At 54.7% G+C, this 21737-nt stretch overlaps 1 protein-coding gene across 3 annotated transcripts; it reads right to left on the bottom strand.

Annotated features, from left to right (window-relative positions):
* Positions 1–9062: 9062 nt before the first annotated feature.
* Positions 9063–21260, bottom strand: NOL6 (nucleolar protein 6). 3 transcript variants are annotated; one of them, XM_082628404.1, is made up of 26 exons: positions 21065–21260; positions 19799–20005; positions 19594–19710; positions 17998–18177; positions 17491–17659; positions 17138–17272; positions 16897–17060; positions 16690–16810; positions 16425–16483; positions 16241–16342; positions 15905–16020; positions 15558–15735; positions 15278–15400; positions 14575–14723; positions 14348–14423; positions 13968–14108; positions 13706–13823; positions 13470–13624; positions 13215–13378; positions 12669–12821; positions 12358–12455; positions 11452–11576; positions 11240–11329; positions 10667–10861; positions 10449–10550; positions 9063–10277 (listed from the first exon to the last, which is right to left on the bottom strand). In XM_082628404.1, exons 1-26 carry the CDS (start codon positions 21116–21118, stop codon positions 10128–10130), a joined length of 3441 nt encoding a protein of 1146 aa, XP_082484530.1. In that variant the 5' UTR covers positions 21119–21260; the 3' UTR covers positions 9063–10127. The 3 variants fall into 3 exon arrangements, with proteins under 3 accessions (XP_082484530.1, XP_082484532.1, XP_082484531.1); XM_082628406.1 differs by lacking the exon at positions 21065–21260 and adding an exon at positions 20761–21042; XM_082628405.1 differs by lacking the exon at positions 21065–21260 and adding an exon at positions 20688–20759.
* Positions 21261–21737: the final 477 nt, after the last annotated feature.

The raw sequence follows: 21737 nt of genomic DNA, 5'->3' as shown, positions 1-21737 counted from the left end.
GGTGCCGGCCTCAGGAGTGGGCGGCCACCCCGCACTGCTCGCCTAGGGAGGCTGGAGGGGACGCTGGGTTGGGGGGACGCTGATAAGGAAGGTAGGGGTGTGTGGTGTGAGGAGACTTTAGGGCTGGTGTTGGCCCAGGGAGGAGGTGTCTGGGGGCTGAGACCAGACTGCGGGATTGTGGAGTCTGAGAGCCGATGGTGGGGTGTAGGCACGTGCAGGACGGGGGCTCGGGGGAAAAGGAGCCACCAAAGAGACTTCCTTGGGCCACTCGCAGTGAGCCTCGCTGCCATCCTCACCACGGTGGAGGGGAGAGGAGGCATGTCAGAAAGGAAAGGAACTCTGCATAATGCACTGTGGTGTCCTAAGTGGGAGGGAAACCCAAAAGGGAGGGGAGATATGTATAGGTATGGCTGATTCATTTTGCTGTGCAGTAGAAGCTAATGCAGCATTGTAAAGCAACTATACTCCAGTAAAAATCAGCTAATAAAAAAATTTTTTTTTTTTTTTAAAGAGAGAAAGGAAAGGAACTAGCCCCAGCTCTACACGATGGCTGGACCTGGCGTGTCCTCAGTCAGGGGCCAGGACGGAGGAGGCTGTGGGCCCCAAGGGAGAAGAGACCCTCTCAGAGTCCAGACCCAGGTGGACTCAGGAACACAGGTACTGAGTGCCAGCCAGAGTACACCTACCCTTGCTTCTTGTGCAGTTAGTACATGTCACATGTTGCATGTCTTGACCTGCTCCGTTCTCAGCTGTGTCCACACATGACACACTGATCAGTGTGATCAGTGCCTGATCACACTTTCTGGGCATTTTTCATGGCTTTGCTCATGCCTGTTGAACATGGCTGGGTTAACAGAGCTGTCACACGTGTACCTGCGTGCATCTTGCACATGGCTCCAGAGGCTAAGCTGCAGTTGTCCTGACATGCCACAGGCAACATGCTTGCTGGCAAGGTGAGTTCCAGCTGGTTTGTTTTTTGGTTTTTAATATTTATTTATTTATTTATTTGGCTGCACACTTGGGATCTAGTTCCCTGACCAGGGATCAAACCCCGGGCCCCCTGCGTTGGGAGGGCGGAGTCTGAACCCCTGGACCACCGGGCAAGTCCCGAGTTCCAGCTGCTTTTAACCCTCTCCTCTCCCACTCTGGCTGATCCCTGGCCAGAGGCAAGTCTGTCCCTTTAAGAGATTAAGCTGGCTGAACTGTGGGCGTGTCAGTCCCATCTCAGGGGAGGCATGGGGCAACCCTGTTCCCTATGCTGCATCTGATAATTGGGAAACTGAGGTCTGGTAGCCTGGGCCTTACTCCCACAGGACTGGGAGCAAACATGCCCTCACCCCAGTCTCTAAAGGCAGCTTTGCCAGGGAAGAGCACATTTTCCAAAGGGACTTAATCCAGGTGGGTTAAGGGCCCAGGGGAATTGTCCCTTGAGGAATGGCTGTCAGAAATGAGGGCTCCAGAGGCGACTCATGCCCAAAGAGATAGGGTTTGGCAACACACATAGGTAGATTCACAGGTGCACATGCCGGTGTGCAGCACACACACTACCCCCGAGGCTGGCAGCCACACTTGCCTATAGACCCTGAGCTTTGTTCACATGCTGCCGGGATCCCATTGCCCATGAGAGCCTAGCCATAGGCTCATATATATATGTAATCCCCACACAAGAGGTCCCCCATGACCCTTGGCCCAGGAAGAAGCACCGTACCCCCTGAACCCCACGGGCTGGGAGGGCCCAGGGTGAATCAGGGAGCCATCACTGAGTGCCTGCCGGAGGCCCCACTGCCCATCTGTGACTCCGGACAAAACCCTAGACTCCTGGTGCCGGAGCCCAGACTGTGGGAAGAGGGGAAAGCCCCCCACAAGGCTTCACTCTCTTCTCCCCACTCCCTGGTATGCTTGTCAGCCCCTCACTGCCCCAGGTGGGGCTGCACAGGGCAGGAAGTGGCAAAGTGGTTCCTCAACACTGAAAGAAAGTAGGGAACCCCAGCTGACAGAACCCCATCCTCACTCCTGCTGGTCCTGGGCCTGCCAGCAGCTGAGCCTGGCCTGGAAACCGGAGAAAAACAGGGGCAGCTCCGCCATCAGCAGGCAGAGCACACACCTCCCCCTCGCCCCATATACACATGTGTTTGCACTCAGTTCACACAGGTGTTCACATGGGCTGCACCCTGAGGGAGCAGGTCACACACATAACTGTGGATCTGTGTATCTTGCAAGTAGCATCTATTTACACATGTGCACGTACATGTACTCACACATGTGCACATGTGTGTACGTGCTCACCTATAATCCTGGGGCTGCAGCTCACCATAGAGCATCTTTGCGACCTCCCACTTCCCCAGTGGACGCAGTGCCATGCTGAGGCACATGGCTTGGCAAGTGGAACGAGAGCCAGTTCCCAATGCCCCCTCACCCCAAATCAAGGTCCATCCTTCAAGACCATGACCCCATATACTCCCACCAAACTGGTCCTTATCTGTAACTAGGGTGTACACACATGTTCATACATGTACACACCATGCATATTGGGATGGGTTAGGGTTGGAGCTGAGGAGGTATGGGTAGGGCTTCATGCTTCTTAGTGGGCCTGAGAGGACCCTGCCTGGAGGAGGGGGGAGGATGCAATGCTTTCCAAGGGTCCCTTATTCCTGTCAGCCCTCCTCGGGTCATCTGGGAATAAGAGGGGTCAGGGCCTGAGGATGCTTGTCCAGAAGCGCTGGGCTGGCTGGCCTGAGTCTGGGGGGCTGAAGCAGGACCTCATTGCACAACTGGATGCAGGTGTTGGGGTGAGGGGGCTCATTCTCATTGTAGTCAGTGTGAATGGTGCCCCCAGGAGCAAAAGATAGAAGGAAGCTCGGCTTCACAGGAAGAGCCTGAGCTTGGTGAGACAGGCCCTGACCCTGAGTCACCCGGCTTACCCAGAGCCATCTGGGCTCCCTCCTGTGCTTCGGGAAGGAAAGCCTGAGTACGGGCTGGAAGCCAGCCTGCCTGCATGGGAGCTCCAGGACGAGGCATATGTGGAGGCCCTATCTCCTCCCAACACATCTTGAGCAAGGTCTGTGTCTCACCTGTGCAGGAGGGCTGAGGGCAGGAGGGCTGAGCCCAGGAAGGGGACTGACAGCCGATCCACCCCATGGGAGGCCGTGACTCCTTGAGGTCAGAAGCTGGGGGAGTGGGTTCACAGGCAAGGGAAGGGCTGAAGACGCAAGTGCCAGCCTGTTGGACCAGAGGGACTGGCTGGGGCTCTGTAAGGGGTAGGGGTGGCACGCCCTTCAATTCCTGTCCCCCAGATTCTTTTTGCCTGTATGAGAGCAGCTTGAACCAGCAGAGAAGGAATCATGAGCCTTGCTGTCAGCAAGTGGAGTGGAGAAGAGTGTAGACATAGAAAACAAGTCATACTACAGTCCCCCTGGCCTCCCTGAACCCCTAACCTCTTCCCGAGCATTGGAGTGGGATGGGGGAGGGGCTGACCAAAACAGACAGACATACATTTTTCAAGTTTAGAAAGTACTTCCTGGGGCTTCCCTGGTGGCACAGTGGTTAAGAATCTGCCTGCCAATGCAGGGGACACGGGTTTGAGTCCTGGCCCTGGAAGATCCCACATGCCACGGAGCAGCTAAGCCTGTGCGCCACAACTACTGAGCCTGCACTCTAGAGCCTGCGAGCCACAACTACTGAGCCCATGCACCACAACTACTGAAGCCTGCGTGCCTAGAGCCTGTGCTACGTAGCAAGAGAAGCCACCGCAATGAGAAGGAGCCTACGCACCACGACAAAGAGTAGCCCCCGCTCGCCGCAACTGGAGAAAGCCCACGCACAGCAACAAAGACCCAAGGCAGCCAAAAATAAATAAATAAATTTATATATTAAAAAAGTAAATAAAATAAAAATAAATAAATTTATTTATTAATAATAAATAAAAAAATTTTTTAAGTACTTCCATTTGTGAAACAATAAATAAATAATTATTTATTTATTGTTTCACGAATGGGAGGAAGTACTCTTCCTCCCATTCGTGAAACAATCCCCAGAAGTGGGTGTATACTTTACCCTTTCACAGATGACAAAACTAACAGTTGGAGAGAAGTCACTTGCCATTGTGTTTTTTTTTTTAAATAAATTTATTTATTTTATTTATTTATTATTTTTGGCTGCGTTGGGTCTTTGCTGCTGTGCGCGGGCCTTCTCTAGTTGCGGTGAGCGAGGCTACTCTTTGTTACAGTGCGTGGGCTTCTCACTGCAGTGGCTTCTCTTGTTGTGGAGCACGGGCTCTAGGCGCGCAGGCTTCAGTAGTTGTGGCTCATGGGCTTAGTTGCTCCGTGGCATGTGGGATCTTCCCGGACCAGGGCTCGAACCCATGTCCCCTGCATTGGCAGGCGGATTCTTAACCACTGTGCCACCAGGGAAGCCCCCCCCCCATTAAGTGTTGAGCTGGATTCAAACGCCATGCGGATATGGAGGAGACGTGAAGAGGGCAGGGAGGCCAGGGAGCCACAGGTCCCTCCATGCTTCAGCACCCTGTCTAGAGTGTGCCCCACTCTTAGGCCACTGCTGGATGCTATTCCTGTTTCTGGGCCTTGAGAGTCGGGAGCTGGCTCTGGACAGGAACGGGGAGTGGAGAGCAGAGATGAATCACCCTCTTATGAGCGTCCCCAGACTGGGGGGTGGGCAAGCAGTTCCTCCTGCTGCACCAACAGTCACCCCCTGTTTCCAGGCAGACGAGATGGAGGAGAGCCTGTGAACACAAACCACACCCCGGGGCACCTCCGGCCAGATGTCCAGCTGGAACTTGAGAAAATCTACCTTTTGACCCATATCCTGGGGACTCTGTGTTCACCTTCTGGTGTCACCCTGAGCTGCCCTCGGCACTCTTTTAGGACAGCAGAGGGTCACAGAGAGGAGGCAGAGGAGTGGGACAGGAGGCCTAGGCCCTGTGCTGAGGAAGAGCCCAGAGCCACAGGGGCTGTGCTGATGCGGGCAGAGCCCTCCCGAAGACCCAGAAGCTCAGCTCCAAGCCTCGCTTGGCCACTGACCAGTCAGGTTGCCGAGCCAGCTCCCTTTCCCCGCCCCTCAGTTTCAGTTTCCTCATCAGTCACCTGCAGGTTTCAGGTGGAGTCCCCCCAACACACACACACCCAGGGCCCCTGTAAGAATCAGACAAGATTACGGATGTTTCAGGCTTTGAAAACTGTATTACAGTCAATGTAGAAGGAAAGGTTCATTCCAGAAGCTGCCTCGTTAATGAGTCACGTTTCCTCCTGTATGAATGTCGTGCGCATCCATGTGCGTTCTTGGCTGTGTATGCATGTACCCATGGAGGTCTGTGTGTACATGTGGGTGACCCTGGGGTTCTGTGTGCATATCTGTGTGTATCCCTGTCTGGGCTTGGCTGTCTGTCTGGGTTCAGTATTTATAAAAGCCAGAGATAGGAGGTGGGGATCTGTTGAGGAGTCTGGGGACAAAGTGACCTGGTACAACATGATGAGAGGGTTTGGATTTAGGATTTAGGAGGCGGAATGGGCAGGGCAGGTAGGCAAGAAGCTGAAGTTGAAGGCAGGCAGAATTGCGTAGACAGCAACCTGAACCTGGGTGGGGCCCAAGACAACTGCTCTCTGAGAGGCCTGTGGTCTGAAGGTGGCCGTGGGAGGACAGGTGGTGGAAGGCGCCGCATCTGGTGTTCCAGAAAGGTGATGGGTATGTATGAGCCCCAATATACTCTCCCCTCATCCAAGCCCAGTCTGGGTGCTAATTGCAGGGCAGCCACCCACTGCTGGCCCTAAGGGAGAGAAGTCTCAGGGGAAGGATCGAGAGGAGAGGACAGCCCGCAGCAGGAGATTCTGCAGTCAGACTTCAGGAATGACTTCCTGAGGGTCTCTAGACCTTGGGGCAGTGGAGAGGGAGACTGGGGAAAGGTCAGGATGTCATATCTATCTTTTTCATCCAAACCATTTGGTCATCAGGTGGAACAGGAGCTGGGTCTCAATGCCCCTCAATGACCCCTCAGTCAGGGTCCAACCTTGGCTTCGTCAGCCTCTAGGAGACCCCAGCTCTGTTCTGTGGAGGTTTTTAGTCTGGGAGAACAGAGGAGAGCTCCCAGACAGGGAAACAGAGACATAGGCTTGCGGTGGACCAGAGTGTTCATGCTCCCACCCGCTACCCCTATCCTTGACCTTGCTCCCCTGGGTCTAATAACAGCTTCATTCTGCTGCCTTGCACAGAAGGGAAGGGGCAAGACTGGCAGGCAGCCCAGGACAGGGGAGGGGCCCGGCTTTTCACTCCTCCCCGCCTCACTGGAGAGATCCAGAGCTCTGACCTCTCTACTCTTTTTTTATTCCTCATCACCCGACCCCTTAGCCCCAGGAAAGCCAAGGCTCAGAAGCAAGGCCTGCAGCCAGGATACATAGATTCTCTGTAACTCCCTGTGTGACCCTAGACAAGTTCCTACACCTCTCTGGGCCTCTTGCAAACCAGAAAATCCTCTCCATCCCTCTTCCAGAAACTGAAGTGGGAGAGGGAAGTGAGTCTCCCTCTGGGTTTGGAACACTCTTGTCCCCCTTAGTTCCCCAGGGCAGCCCAAGATGCCACCTTCTCTCTGCAGCAGAGAGATGGGCAGGCTGGCCTTTCCTGAGGAAGGTGGGGGTGACTCACGTGCCCCAGGCTTCTCCTCCCCTTTATCGCTCACCTAGATTAATCTGTGACTCACAAAGCAAGTACCAGATGTTGAGGGGGTTAGGTGCATATTTATTGGGGTGGAGGTGGTGGGCCTCAGACTAGCCCAATCTGACTTACTAGGTCAGGGACGGAGTAGCCCTCAGGATTTCACTGAATGTAACCTGCTGCAAGGACCCCTGGGCTTTGGGGTCTTGCTCTTTTTCTCCAAAGTAAGGAGCTGGGCAGAGGATAACAGGGTCTTCAGCTAAAAGGATTCTGATTTAGAGGAGGTTGTCAGCACAGCCCGAAGAGAGGACCCTTTGAGAATTCACTGAATGTGACTACATAGAGAGGCTTGGGAGGTCTGACAGAACTGGGGAAACTGAAGCCCCAAGAAGGGGAAGGGGAAGCCTTTATTTACAGCCATTTAAATTTACAGGAAGGAATCCAGAGTTCCTGCCTCCTGAGAGCTTTTCCTCCTGACTTGCTCTTTAAAAATAGAGCAGATTTTGCCTTTTACAGCAACCCAGAGCTGGAGGCAAAAACCTGCACAAGCAGACTAGTATATACAGATGTGCACACACCCTACTCCAACACACACAGAGCAGACAGATCACACCATACATCACACACAGCCTCCTGCCCCATCCATGTCTACCTGCAAACGCAGAGGCCCACAGGGGCAGACGCACGCGTGGCGGCGCTATAACACACATCCCCCTGCACACCCTCGCTCCAGCAGGAGTTCCTCCTAGGCTCCTGTCCTTCTCTTCCCCTGAGGTTCCAGCTCCTCATGTCCCCTCTCCCCCAAGGTCATGTTAGACCACACCAGCCCCCTCACCTACTTCCTAGAGAAAATCCAAGGAAAACAGGTTGGAGCAAGCACTGAAATTGGAGCCTAGACTTTGTGCTCCCCTCACCCCGCACCACAAGCTGGAGCAGGGAGTGCAGAAAGCATGGCGGATGTACCTCCTTGGGCTTCTGAGTCATCTGCCCTCTTCCCTTGCCACACTGGGCACCTGACAAAACCATTATCATGGCTTTTTTCTTTTCTTTTTTTTTTTTTTGGCCGCACTGCTTTGCTTGAGGGATCTTAGCTCCCTGACCAGGGATCAAACCCATGCTCCTTGCAGTGGAAGCATAGAGTCCTAAGCACTGGACCGCCAGGGAAGTCCCTATCATGCCCATTTTGTTTTCATGCCCATTTTAAAGATGGGGAGGTTGAGCCCAGCAAGGGGAAGTGACTTGCCCAGGACCACATGGGGAGGTAGCAGGGCCAAGGCTCATTTCCCCTGGTTGGGACTCTGGTATCTGCACTTTTTGGAGCCACGAGCTTACCTGGGGGCAGATTCCACGCGCTCCCTGCACTGGAGTTGTGAAGGAAGCTACGAGCCTGAAGCTGACCCTGGGATGAAACAGGATGGTTTGAAACCAGCCTGTACCCCCTGCCCCTCCCCAGAGTCCACGGAGGGACTGCCACATGTGAGGGACTAAGAAAAAGGAAAGCTGAGAAGCCAGGGACGACCACAGGGCTGGGACTGCATCTCTTGTATCTCACTGAAAATACAGCCTGGCACACTGAGGTCTGGAGTACGTGAATGAACGGCACAGGGAGAGAGATGGATACAGACCTCAGTTCACACAGCCAATCAGTGCATTCCCTATACTAATTTCAACCCCAGGCCAAGCTGTCCCATGACAGTGACAGGCAGGGACTGGCATCGGTTCACAAAGACTAACAGAATTGGGACAAAATTGGAAACCAGAGCTCCCATGTGTGGCTAAGCATCTTGAGGATGAAGCCAGATAGCCAGGCATCCAAGTCCCTCTACAAACAGGCCCCCACCTGCCGCTGAACTTGACCTCATTCAGAAAATGAGGATAATGAGGAAAAGCAGGTACTTCATAGGGCTGGTATGATTATATGATCAATTTCCTTATGTAAGATATGGAAAATAACGAAGGGTACCTTATTAGGCAGGCACTCAATAAAGCTTTTTTTTTTTTTTTTTTTTTGGCTGCATTGCATGGCTTGAGTGATTTTAGTCCTCGACCAGGGATTGAACCCAGGCCCTCAGTTGTGAGAGTGTGGAATCCTAATCATTGGACTGCCAAGCAATTCCCAACATCAACTTTTTAATTCTCAGGCCTTTCACCATCAAAACCCTACCCATTCTAGGCAGAGATCACAAATCATGATTCTCTTTTCCTTGAACTCTTCTGGTGGCCTGCCCTGTCCTCCACCTGCCTGGGCCAGGTGCCCCTTCTGCACACACCTGTATCCTACTTGGGCAGAGCACTGTACTAGGTGCCATGAAATCTTTTCAAATATGTTTCCTGCCCTCAAAGAGCGTACGTTTAGGAGACAAGGTCAAAACCATGTGGAAAAGGCAGACAAGCCAATGACATAAGGAAATTAAATGATTTAATTTTAAATCACAGTTTAAAACAAGAGAGGTTCATGCCACTGTACGTGACTGCAAAGAGAAATGAACAGGCAGTAATTGCTCTAATGTTTCAGAGGAGAGAAAGCGCACCTTAGGCTGAGGGCGAGGAAGGGTTTAAGGAGGAGTCACTGTTAGAGCTGAGTCTGGAAAAACAGCCAGGATTAGGGAGGGGCTGCTGGAAGGGGGGTGTGGACCAGGCTGAAAGGAAGCAGCACCCCCTCCCTCAGGGCACTGGGAGCTCCTGGAGAGCAGGTCTTGGGTCCCACTCACCTCTGCACCACCACTGCAGGAGCACAGAGCCTGAGGGGCTCAGACACCGGAGGCCAGGGCAGCAATCAGTGCTTTCTGCATCTCTCCTGGATGGGGGACCACCAGTCCCCCTCACCCCTTTCACCCACCCGGCCCCTTCCAGTCCTCTGTGCTTTTCCATGTCCCCACCCTGGGATGCAGTGGAACCAACACAGGTGGGCATTGTGCCCCTTCAATGCGGTGTATTCACCCCACGTAGCCCCCTCTCCACTGCTCAGTGCTGGTGCTCTGTGACTCTCAGGCAGTGCCACACCTTCTCTGAGCCCCATTTAAAAGGCCTGACAATGCACCAAAGGGCATACTGAGGTCGAGGCACACATCCTGGCAGAGGGGTGGGGACAGAGCCTCAGCCCTGGGCACAAAGCCTCTTCTCCGGGCTTCTGGGAGCAGCCTGGGAAGGAAAAAATAAAAAAGGCCCAGGCCAGGCTGACAAGTAGATGGATCTCCTGGGTTCATTCAGTGTCCCCTCTGAGCTGGCTCCCAGTCCTCTTCTGGTCAGGCCCAGGGGACTCCACAGGGCACCATGGCCCCTGCCCCAACGCTGGGGCATCAGACAGAAAATTGGGACAGGGCTTTGTTGGGAATGATTCAGCATGCTCAGGCCAGCAAGCCCTCCTTGGAAGGTCCATATGCAGCAAGGGTGGTCACGGCATTGACATCTTGCTCCAGAGGTCTGCAGTCCTGTTGTCCATCTACAGCTTGCTCCTGGGCTGGAGGTCACACGGTCCACCTCTCACTTCGGGCCTCCACAGCCTGGACCAGGCCTTCGCCCAGGATGGCAAAGTCCTCCAGGATGGCTTCTACATTGGGCACCATCACCAGCTCCCCACCTTGAGACACCACCATGCGCCCCTTTGTGTTGGAGGCCTGGGAGAATCAGAAATGTAGATTGAGGTGTCACGAGAGGCACACGCAGAGACACCAACACACGTTTCACACCTGCCACCGGGTCACTCGTGGAACCACACACAGACACGCATGCCCATGTAGAACACATGTACACACTCAGGAAAAGACAACTGTCACCAGCCAGCTCACCTTTAAGGGCTGGGGCTGGAAGCTGGTGGGCTTCCAGAGGACACCGATCACCTTTCCGCCATGCTGGTCATAGAAGAAAAGGGCCAGGTCCCCAAAGGCCTCCTAGAAAAGGGCAGGACAGAGACAAGATTACAGGTGGACACCTGAGAGCCACCTCCACGGCCCCAGCTCCACCTGGATGTTCCCTCCCCAGGGTCAGTCAGCCCTTGAGGACCTACCCTGAGCTGTGCCAGGTAGAGCTGAGGAGGATCGTAGCCCAGCACGGGCATCAGGGAGGAGGGCCCCGGCTCACTAAGCAGGCCCCGGCAGAAGGAGGCAGCTGGCGAGTCCACAGCCTGGCGGTGCCGGGGGATGTGGCGGGGAGACAGGTGGATCAGCACGTCGTACATGTCCAACGGTGGCCGGAACACTGTCTGAAGAGGGGTAGGGGGTGCTCAGCAGTGCCCACTGGGCAGCCGGGAACTGGACCACAAACCCCTCCACATGCCCACTCTGGTTCCCTCCTTCCCCTTTGTCTGACCCACCCATTATGGGCCCAAATGCTCATTTGAAGGCAGGAACAACAAGACCCAGCTGGCGGCAGCTTGGGTCCCCAGGAGGAGCGCGGGATAGAAGCGCGAAGCCAGGGCCCCGATTCTCCTGCAGGCTCCCCCACTGCCAGGCACCATGGGCAGCTGCAACGCCTTCTCTGGATCAGTCTCACCAAACAAGGGCCCCTAGAGCTCCAGACTTCCATGGTTCAAAGGCAGAGTCCCCAGAGCCTCTGGAGTCAGTCTGGGCCCGGGGCTTACCCTGATGTCCCCAGGACCCCGGGGATCCATTAGCTGCTTCTCTAGGATGGGCAAGGCTTCGGCTGCCAGGACCATGAGCTGGTGTAGGATCTGGGGGGCACACATACATCAGATAGGTCACACCTGACCACAGGTCTCTCATAGCTCAGGCTGGGCCTGCTTTTTCCTTGGAGGAGAAAACCACACATTTGAGAGCAGGAATGAAATTAAACCTGGGGCGAGGGTCCATCCTGTGTCCATACAGAGCTTTTGCGATCCTGGGGGGTAATGATGACCATGACGGGGAGTTTGGTCCGGGTTGCCAGGAAGACGCTGCGGATCTCCACCTGCTCTTCCGCTGTGGATGAGAGGGGTCTTGGGTCAGCCTACTCCTCCCCGCAGACACCTTCTACTGCCCTGGGTCCTCCTAGTGCACACTTAGCAGCTGCCCATCACAGGGATTTTCCAACATCCCCCAAATGGCAAAAGCGATGAAAGGGACACCGCATCTGCCTCAACTGGGCAGGGTGTTAAACTCCCAGCCTGGGACCAGAAGCAGAATTTTCCACTGCCTGGCACCCTAGTCTGGTTTCCGGGCCTGCACAAGCTGAGGCCTGCCCCTGGCCCCTTCCTACCCTGGGCTCCCACACACCTGGGGAATTAGAAAGCTGATACCTTCCTCTTTGCTGGGACCAGAAGCTCCTCATATTACAACCAGAAATCATCACTCACCGCCGCCCCCCGCACCCAAGAGGTCTGGGCATGTATTCTAGCCTGAACCGCTCCCTGCTCCCCACCGTAAGACTTCTCACCTGGTGTTCAGAGTCTCTCTTCCTCTTTCCTCTTCCCTTTACAGCCCCCCATGTAGCCTGCTTATCATCCCCAGTCCGCTGTGTTTCTGATCATCACGTGGACAAACCATATCTCTACAGTCTCGGAGCTCCCTAAAGGCTTGATTTGGTCCTCTTCCTCCTTAACAATTCCCTACCCCCAGGCAGTCAGGGTCAGGAGTGGATATCCGGGATAGGGGAGGCAGAGAGAAAACCTAACAGACGGACAGGGAAAACACGTGCCTGCCCTGTTCTACCATCCACAAAGGGGAGTTCCTGCACTAGTCCGACCCTGATCCTACCACTTACCAGTGAGCTCATCATTGAGGTTGACAATTAGGGGGTTGTTCTTCCAATCAAAGGTTGATATCAGGAAAAGGAACCGAAGGAAGCCCACCTGGGGGGAGCTGAGAGGAAGGGGTAAGCAAAGCATCTGGGCCAGCCACACATGCCCAGGCCCCCCACGGCCCGGAGAGCCTAGGGCCCTTGGTGTGGATTGCGGGGGTTAGAATCCCTTCTGTCCCTTGGTTCAGCCACCTCTCCCATGTGGACTGAAGCACGGGGGATGAAAGCTGGCCCCAGTGGAACTTCCTGGCTAGGGGAAAGGTGGAGGGAATCACCTGGGAGGGGTGAAGGGCTCAGGGTGCAGGAAAAGGGCAGCAGCCACCAGGTCCAGGCTCTCATCGGTGAGCTCCTCACCTAGGAGCTGGGCGCGCACCCACCGCTTGGCCAGCCGAGCCACACCCGAGAAGGCTGGGTGCTGTTGCTGGAGTCTGCGGGGAGAGGAGGGTAGTGGCCATGACAGTGAGGCCCTCAGGGCCCAAGAACAGTGTTTCAGCCCCGCTGCTGCTATTTACTCAACTTTACCCAACACTAGCCTCTGTGCTAATGCATTACACGTATCATCTCACATCTTCCTAATTAGTACCCCAAGAGGTTGGTCCTAGCATGATTCCCATTTTACAGATGAGAAAAATAAGGTTGAGGGGAGGGGGAACCCTGCTCAAGGGACACAGCCAGTGAAGTGGCAGGGCCAGGGTTCTAGCACTTGCCTGACTCCAGAACTCATCTCTCCAACCGGCCTTCCAGAGAGACAGATGGCCCTGAGAGCAGAATGGGGCCAGGAAAGGGTCTACAGACATGAGAGCCTGTGGGGGTGGCCATACCCATGCAAGGTGCTGGTGAGCAGGGGCAACTGCCTAGTGTCCCTCTCAAGGCAGAGGGAGGCGGGAGTGTCCCTCAAGGAGATGATCCCCTCGGGGCTCCGCATCTCCCTCAGGATCTGGGGCTCCCGTTGATAGGCCACACAAATCCGGAACACAAACCCATCCTGTTGGAAGAGGGGATGGCATGGGAGGCGGGCCACCCTGACACCCCTGTCCCCTCCCCCTCTGGGTATCCCTGCCCTGCACCAGCCGAACCTTGAGGACATCGGTGTGCGTGGCCGTGGCGCGGCACTGCAGCCCATGCTGCTGCGTCAGCAGCTCTGCCAGGCGCAGCTGGAAGGCAGCCCGGACCCTCCGTATGGCCTCAGCATCCTGTGGCCACTGCCCACTGCCCTCCAGGTGACATACCACTGTGGAGAAGAGTGAGAGGCCTCAGCCTGCGGCCTGGGGTGAGAACAGTCCCTCTCACCCCCTCGCAAGAGCTCCCTCACCAGTCATGGGCTCCACGTAGGCTGGACAGGGCTTGTCAGGCCGGGGCAACAGCGAGGCCCGCTCTTGCAGCTGTTCATAGAAGGAGTAGGCTGGCCGGACTGCAGTTGGTGGGAACACCTATGGAAGAAGCGGTGCTGAGGAAGAGGTCTGGGACTGGGAGGGAGTGCCCAGAGTCAAGAAGCTGGAAGGGAGAATACTGGGTGAGTGGAGCAGAGGTGGGTGTCATGAAGCAGAAGGAGCTCCCTGCCCCTTGCGCCTCACCTCAGTGTAGCGCAGCACTGGGTGAGCTCCCTGCACGGCAGACACGGTCAGCGGCAGACCTTCCAGTCCCCACAGCAAGCGGCTGAGGTCATCGTAGCAACGCACCGCAGCTGCCAGGGCCTCCTCACCTGTGCTGGAGGTCTGAGAGGGAAAAGAAAGACAGGAGGGCACGACGTTTCAGAAGAGCCTGACCCCCTGGGATACAGCCATGGCTCAGGCTGCTGCTGCAGAGCCAGGGAGCTCCCTGCTGGATGCTCTGGGAAGTGCAGCCTGGCTAAGGTGGGGCTCTCCACCCCCATCCCCACCCCCAAATCCAGCCACACAGGCTGCTTACTCTACAGTCCCTAGCCTTAACCCAAGCCCTGAACCAGGGCCCTTACCTCTTTCAGGCCTTGAATCAGTGCATCCAGGAGGCCACCCGTATAGTGGATACAGGTATCTGGGATGTCAGCATGGCTGGAAAATGGGCACAGGCACAGTGTGGGCACTGGGGGCCATGCCGAGAGCTACTGGATGTGGGCTGCTCACCCCAAAAGCTTGGGCCAGACCCTCCTAAAAGGCTCCCCAGCCCATGGCTGCCTCCTGGCATTCAGATGCTAACACTCACAGCGTTAAGAGATGAGTGACCACCTGGTGGGGAATAAGGCGCTTCTGGGCCATAGAGGCTGCCTCCCAGACCACAGCTTCCCGAATGGCTCCATCCTGGAAACGCCGAAGCTCAGAGCGAGATCCCCAGAACCGGCGGAAGTCAGCAGCCTGGGAAGAGGAAAGGGGTAGTGGTAGAGATCAACAAAGAAGGGCTCTGTCAGAAATCTCACAACAGGGGACTTCCCTGGTGGTCCAGTGGTAAAGAATCCGCTGTATACAAGGCAGGGGATGTGGGTTCAGTCCCTGGTCGGGGAAATAAGATGCCACATGCCATGAGGCAACTAAGCCCGCGTGCCACAACTACAGAGCTCGCGTGCCTCAACAAGAGAGCCTGCGTGCCGCAAACTACAGAGCCCACGCGCCCTGGAGCCTGAATGCCACAACTAGGGAGAAAAAACCCACACGCCACAACTAGAGAGAAGCCCGCGAGCCACAATGAAAGATCCTGCATGCCTCAAAAAAGATCCCGCGTGCCGCAACTAAGACCCGAAGCAGCCAAAAATAAACTAACTAAATAGATAATAAATAAATCTTGCAAAAAAGAGGAAAAAAGAAAGAAGTCTCCTGACAGGGCTCAATCCAGGTGGCATGAGGACGGTCCACTCCACTCCTTTCAATGCAAGACAGGACCAAATCACCCCTCAGACTCCAGGGCTCCTCACCTCAGGCTGGTCAGCCTCTGGACCCAGCTCGAGAACACTGGTCAGCCCCTCAGGCCGGAGGAGCAATCCCAGGGTCAGGACCCCAGAGTCTCTGTGCTTCGGTGGATCCTGGCTGATGTCCCACTGTAGGATGTAGAAAGGCTGAGCTCAATCCAAGCATCCCACAGCTTGGTCTGGAAACCCACTTTCTAGTGAGAGGGATGGTGTGTCTTTTGTATCCCTTGGGACCCTGGGTCCAACCCCCTCGGTCCCACAAACTCCCCAACCAACACCATCTCACCTCTGAGACTGGGGGCCGAGAGTGGGCCAGCAGGTGCAGCCGGGACCCCAGGCCCTGCTCCAGAAGGGTGGTTAGTGGGCCCAAAGCAGCTGAGACATAGTCCCCACCATGATCCTGCAGCTCTGGCCACAGCTTTAGTCGGTGACACGCTGCCTGCAGGCGACTCAGTGGACGGAGACTGGGGGGCAGAGAGGGACAATGAGGGGGAATCAGGTACTGCTGGCCCCAAGTATCACCACCCCCACCACCAGGATGATTTATCTGAGCACTTGCCTGAGGACCTTTGCCCCATCACTAGCCCCAGGGACACAGGACTCACTGGCATATCCTGGCACCCCGAAACTTACTGCAGTATGTGGTCAAAAGCCCGAATCATGGGTTTGGGAGTCATCAACAGCAACTGGAACCCATCGTCAGCTTTGCTGTCCAGCAACACCATAGACAGCCGTGCCTCATGCTGCACCTGGGGCCACAGAGTAAGGAGGGAACTCCCGCATGAGACCACCAGCACTGCACCCCTCCCCTCACGGAACACAGGGCCCAGACCTAGAGACGGGCCCAGACCCAGAGACGGGCCTGACTGAAGGTCTCTGGAGAGGAGTTTCTGGGATTCTGGTGCTGGCAGAAGGGACAGGGTCTGGGCTGGGACATCTGGGGAAGCCAGGAGTGGGCGACACCTGTACCTGGTGGCAAGTGGAGGCAGTGACATCAGCACAGAGGTTGAGACGGCCTGAGGAGTCCAGGAAGACAACAGGGAAGGCCTGGTGGAAGTCAGCCAGGGCCGGCTGGGAGGGGGAGAGAGAAGCCAGTCAGGGCTGGGCCTTAATTTCAGGATGCCTTGCCCAGACTCAGCACTGCCCTACTCACCAGGGAGGGATCTGAGCTGAAGCATAAACTGATCCCGTTGACCGTCAGATCTGTACTGGCTGAAATGAGCCAGAGAAGGTGGGTGTGTCAGAAGGTATCCCCCTCCCTAGGGACCCAGCCCTCGTGACACCCACCCTCCGGACAGGTGGCTGCAACTGCCTGCCTCTGGGATTCGGTTTGCTCATCTGTCTGAGGACCAGAGACCCGAACGACCCCTGATGGGTATGAGTGGGGCCCTTGGCCTTTCCGAGTCCAGCCGCCTCACCCAGAAACTGCAAGGTGCTCCTCAGGACCTGGTAGCCGCTCATGGCGGTATGGATCTTGTGTGTAGACACAAGGAAGGCAACCAGCATGGAGACAAGGAACCCACTGAATCCTCCCAGGCCCTGAGGGAGAGACGGAGGGAAAGGCCGGAGCTCAGAGCCAACCCACCACTCATTGAGACAGGGAAGCTGGGCCAGTCCCCACTCACCTTGTCCAGTTCCCGCTGCCGCAGCCAGACCTTCAGAAGTGCCACACCATCCTTCAGCCCAGAGGCTGAGCCCAGCACGGTTGACAGCAGCTGCGCATGGGACTCAAGGGTTGTGTCCTGCAGGACCCATGTGTTATAGCGGGGGGTGGGGGGCTCTGGGCTACCTGCGGGAGGAAAGGGGAAGTCATGAGAGGAGAAGTCCCCGCAACACCCTTCCCTCCAACTCCACCCTGATACTCACCATCCCCTGAAGGACTCTGCCCTCGGTACCAGGCGGTGCGCACATTGTTCTTGGACGGCAGCAGGCGGCACGGGCGGAAGAAGTCAGGTGGAGGGCATGGATGCAGACGGACAGTGACCAGACGCTCATCCTTCCCTGCGGGGAGATGGGAGATGCTGAGACCCTGCAGCCCCCTGGAGCCGGAGGAGCCCCTGCACCACCCGCACCACCACCCCCTGCCCCATTTGAGGGCCTTACACCTTTCTCTTCCAACTTGAGGCCCAAGCTTCTCACCTTGGACTTGAGGCCCCAGTTCCTCCCCCACTGGATTTGCAACCCCATACGGTGCCCTCCACCCAGTATATGCCTCCCACCATGCGGCCGCAGCAGCAGCGAGGGTTTCAGGTGGCAGCCATTGGTGTAGGAAAAGCGAACACTGCCAAAGAGTGGGTCTTGGGACAGGTGGTGAGCCAAGTGGGCCAGGTAGAGGGCACGCTTGCGGAAGTAGCGCTGGTTCAGCCCATCCTTGTCCTGTAGGATCTCCTGGAGGGGGTCAGGAGAAGAGAGAGATGGCCAGTCACTTAAGTCTTTGTTGTTGGAGAACTTGGGGGCCAAATGAAGCCAAGATCAAAGCTTGGCAACCTCATCTGCTGGCCAGGATGCTTAAGCCAAAGCTAGCAATACCACAACTCAGATGAGGAAGACGAAGGTCCAAATGGCAAATCTAAGCTCCCTCAGGACAACTGCAGTGGTCTGTTCTTTGGATTTAGAATTCAGATTTCAATGCCCCGGCAAGCGAGAGGTGGGAAAAAGAGAGGGATCAAGGGATTTGTAGGTGGTGAAATGGCAGACCTCTCCATTCCCCAAACTCTGAACCTCACCCTGGGCATGGTCAATGCCACATCCACATTGATGTCCGGCCGGATGCAGGTGCCCAGAAGGTAACTGCCCACAACAGTGACCTGGGCTGGGGGTAAGAAGCGGAAACAGCCCTTCACAGTATAGGGCACTTGGTGGAGGGGGACTCGAACCCCATCCTGGAGCCATGCCTGGTTGGTCAGCTGTGGGGACAGAGACAGTGACTTGTATTAATTTGATTGCCTTCCTAACACGTCCCCTTGATGTCTAGTAGACATCTCAAATTCAACATGTCAAAATGTTTGAAACCAAACTTCTGATCTTCCTATAAACATGTCTTCCCCATTAAGACAACTCCATACTAGCTGCTCAAGCTAAAAACATTTAAATCACCTTGACTCATCTGTTAAGAACACCCATTTCACTTTCAAAAGGTATCCAGACACTGACCACTTCTCTACTCTACCCTAGTCTGAGCCGTTTTCAGTGGATCATTGCACAATAGGTTTCCAACTAGTCTCCCTGATTTCACCTGTGTCCCCCTCCAATCTACTTTTTTTTGTTTTGTTTTGTTTTGTTTTCGGTACGCGGGCCTCTCATTGTTGTGGCCTCTCCCGTTGCGGAGCACAGGCTCCGGACGCGCAGGCTCAGCGGCCATGGCTCACAGGCCTAGCCACTCCGTGGCATGTGGGATCTTCCTGGACCGGGGCAGGAACCCGTGTCCCCTGCATCGGCAGGCGGACTCTCAACCACTGTGCCACCAGGGAAGCCCTCCAATCTACTTTTAACACAAAAACCTGGGTGAACTTTTTAATACTGAAGTTAGATCACAAACAAAATGCCTGGAGTTATTCCCCATCTCATCCAGAGCAACAGCCAAAGTCCTTGTTTTGGTGCACAAGGCCCTGCATGATATGCCCCCCTCCTCCATAACCTTTCTGAACTTACCTCCTTCTATCTTCCCCTCATTCATTCCAAGGAATGTACCAGACCTATTCTTTTTTTTTTTTTAATTTTTTAGTTTAACTTTATTTTTTTATACAGCAGGTTCTTATTAGTTATCCATCTTAAACATATTAGTGTATATATGTCAATCCCAATCTCCCAATTCATCATACCAGACCTATTCTTGCCTTTGAACCTTTGTGTTGGCTATTTTCCCTTCCTGGAATGCTCTTCTTCCCTTAGATATCTATATACCTGACTCACATTCTTCACACAAATGTCACTTCACTAAGGTCTACCTCAACCACGCTACTTAAAGTTGCCAACCACTCTCACCCTCTGATATTCCCATAATCCCCTTACCTTGTCCTTCTTCCTTTTTCCATAGTAGTTACCACCTTCTAACACTGCCATACAGTTTACTTGTCGTGTTCATTACCTATCGTCCATAAGTCTAACACTAGAACATAGGCTGCTTTGTTCACTGATGTACCCTAAGCACACTACTGCAAGACACGTGTTTGCTAAATGAATGAACACATAATTGACTGCACTCCTAGCTGAGACTCCTGGCAGTGAGAATGAGCTCCCTAGCACCCCATTCCCTTCAGAGAATAACAAGGCCCCTAAGGACCTCTTCTGGGCTTTCCAGTTCCCTCCACTACCTGCCTTACCTCTGTCTCAGGGGTTGAGGGCACCCTCATGATCCGCTGGTTGACCTTCCATAGGAAAGCATCAATCCGCTCTTTCTTCTTCTCTGACAGCCTCACTTCCTTCAGTAGCTCCTCTACCTGTAAGAAGTGGCAGGGGTGAGTAGTACTTCAGCCTCAGGGTCTCAGGCCCACCTCTCTAACCCAATCTCCAACCACCCAACGGTACCTGTAAACGAAGCAAGCTGGAATGGAACAGACTCTCAGTCTCCCGAAGGCGATTTAGCTCCTCATTGGTAGGCTCCTTGTACAGTTCTGCCCGGCTGAGCTTCACGGGCTGCAGGAGGCCCTCCACTGGAGAACCAGCCACCGAACACTTCTTTGAGGATTCCTTCTTCCCCTCCTTGCCTGTGCCTTCCAGAGCTGACACCATCACCTGTGGCCAATGAGAGGAAAAACCCAGAGTGACATCACAGATATCTAGCATCCACTGCCTGACGTGCCACCATGACAGGATGTGGGTAAAGGCTTTACCTGCTCTTGGTCTCTCTTGAATAGGAGTCAGATTGTGTAAAACTCAGAATAATTTTTACTTAAAAGAACATTACTGAGCTCTATACTGAAAACTCCTTGAGTTGAGGGTTCCCCATCTATCTGACAGCACAAGTTGCTAGGGGTAGTAGCTGACTGGGCCATGCACCAAGCAATGCCTCAGGTCCTTGTAAGTACCAGGAGCTTCCTCTTCTGCTGGGTTAATCCTGGGACTTTGCAAATGCCATCTCCACTCTTGCTCTATCCAAATCCTGCCAGGTTACACACACACACACACACATCCTGCCCCAGCAAGCCCTGACTATAAACTATATAAGTATACATTAAGTGCTCAATGATGGAAGAGCCTACTGACTCTGAAGGACACACTCAGTGAATCATCCAATCCTCATAATAATCCTAGCAGAAAACGGACACCCGAACGAAGCCCAGTGAGCTAGAGGTTCCAGTTGGTATGCCTAAACTGTGAGCAGGCTTCGAACCCTGGGCTGCGGGATCCCAAACCTTCTCCCCTACAGCCCTGGGCCCCGCCCCCCACCACGATCCCACACCCTGGAGAGCCTTACTGTAGCGCTCCAGGAGCGCCACCACGTGGAGAGCACAAAACTAGACACAAGAGGGAAGAAGATCCCGTCCAACCTCCAGGAGGACTTCGTCAGGGAAAAGACACAAGCCGCAGAAGGGGGTGGGTTTTTTTTTTCGGTTTCAAGGTGTAGAGCTAGCGAACAGAGAGAAGCTCAATTGGCTTTACTATTTCCATCCGGATAATGCCAAGTTCCATCTCCCTTAGCAAGCCATGATTGTCTCGGTATCCTGGGCTGGAAGCATCAGGGGAAATGGGGCTCTTCCAGAAGGGACCGTTCTCGTGCCCTCGCTAGAGAGTTGTTAGGTTCTGCCACCTCCGACACGTTGCGCATTCCTTCCTCCCAGATGGCTCACCCACCTCCGGCTCCCCGGCAGTTCCGCGATGCTGCGCTCCCTTATGTGCGGGTCCCATCCCTCCCGTACTGCTCCCGCACTTTGGGTTTAAAGTCCACTTGCTCTGCACAACTTCTTCCCACGTTGACAGAAATGCCCAAACCGCAGCCCAGATCGCCAGCTTTGCTGCAGAGAGCGGAAGCTAGCCTCGTGGCACAGGACTCCACCCAGTTCAAGAGCCATTGGGTGAGTGCCTGACGAGTCGCTTGTCATTGGTTTCTGTCACTCTCCAGGACCGCCCATTATGGGGGAGGGGCCAAATAGGGTTCTCCGATTTACGGCCTCCTTGCGACGCCACGCCTGAAGCCTGCTCGTAACTTGGCGGTCGCTTCCTTTTCCTCACTTCCTCCGTTTGGGTCGAAAGGGGAAGGGCGGGGCTAGATTGGGCCCTCTGGGGAGGGTTTGTTTACTTAACGCCAGTGAGTCCTTTTCTTTTCTCATCTTATCAATTAACCAATCTCGTCAGTTCTACTTCCAAAGTATATCTTGAGTTTATTCACTCTACTCTGTATTTACTGCCGAGTTCGGTGCGCATCACATCATCTTGTGCCTAGAATAATGTAACAGCTTTTTTCCAGTTTATTACATTTTCCAAGTCTACTGAAATGTTGCTATAATATTATGATGAACGCCCATAT

This window comes from Mesoplodon mirus (assembly GCF_964341445.2).
Source record: "Mesoplodon mirus genome assembly, chromosome: 1".
In the NCBI taxonomy this organism is placed as follows: Eukaryota; Metazoa; Chordata; class Mammalia; order Artiodactyla; family Ziphiidae; genus Mesoplodon; species Mesoplodon mirus.
Note: the sequence above shows the minus strand (reverse complement) of the source record. Positions and strands in the feature narration are given on the sequence as shown.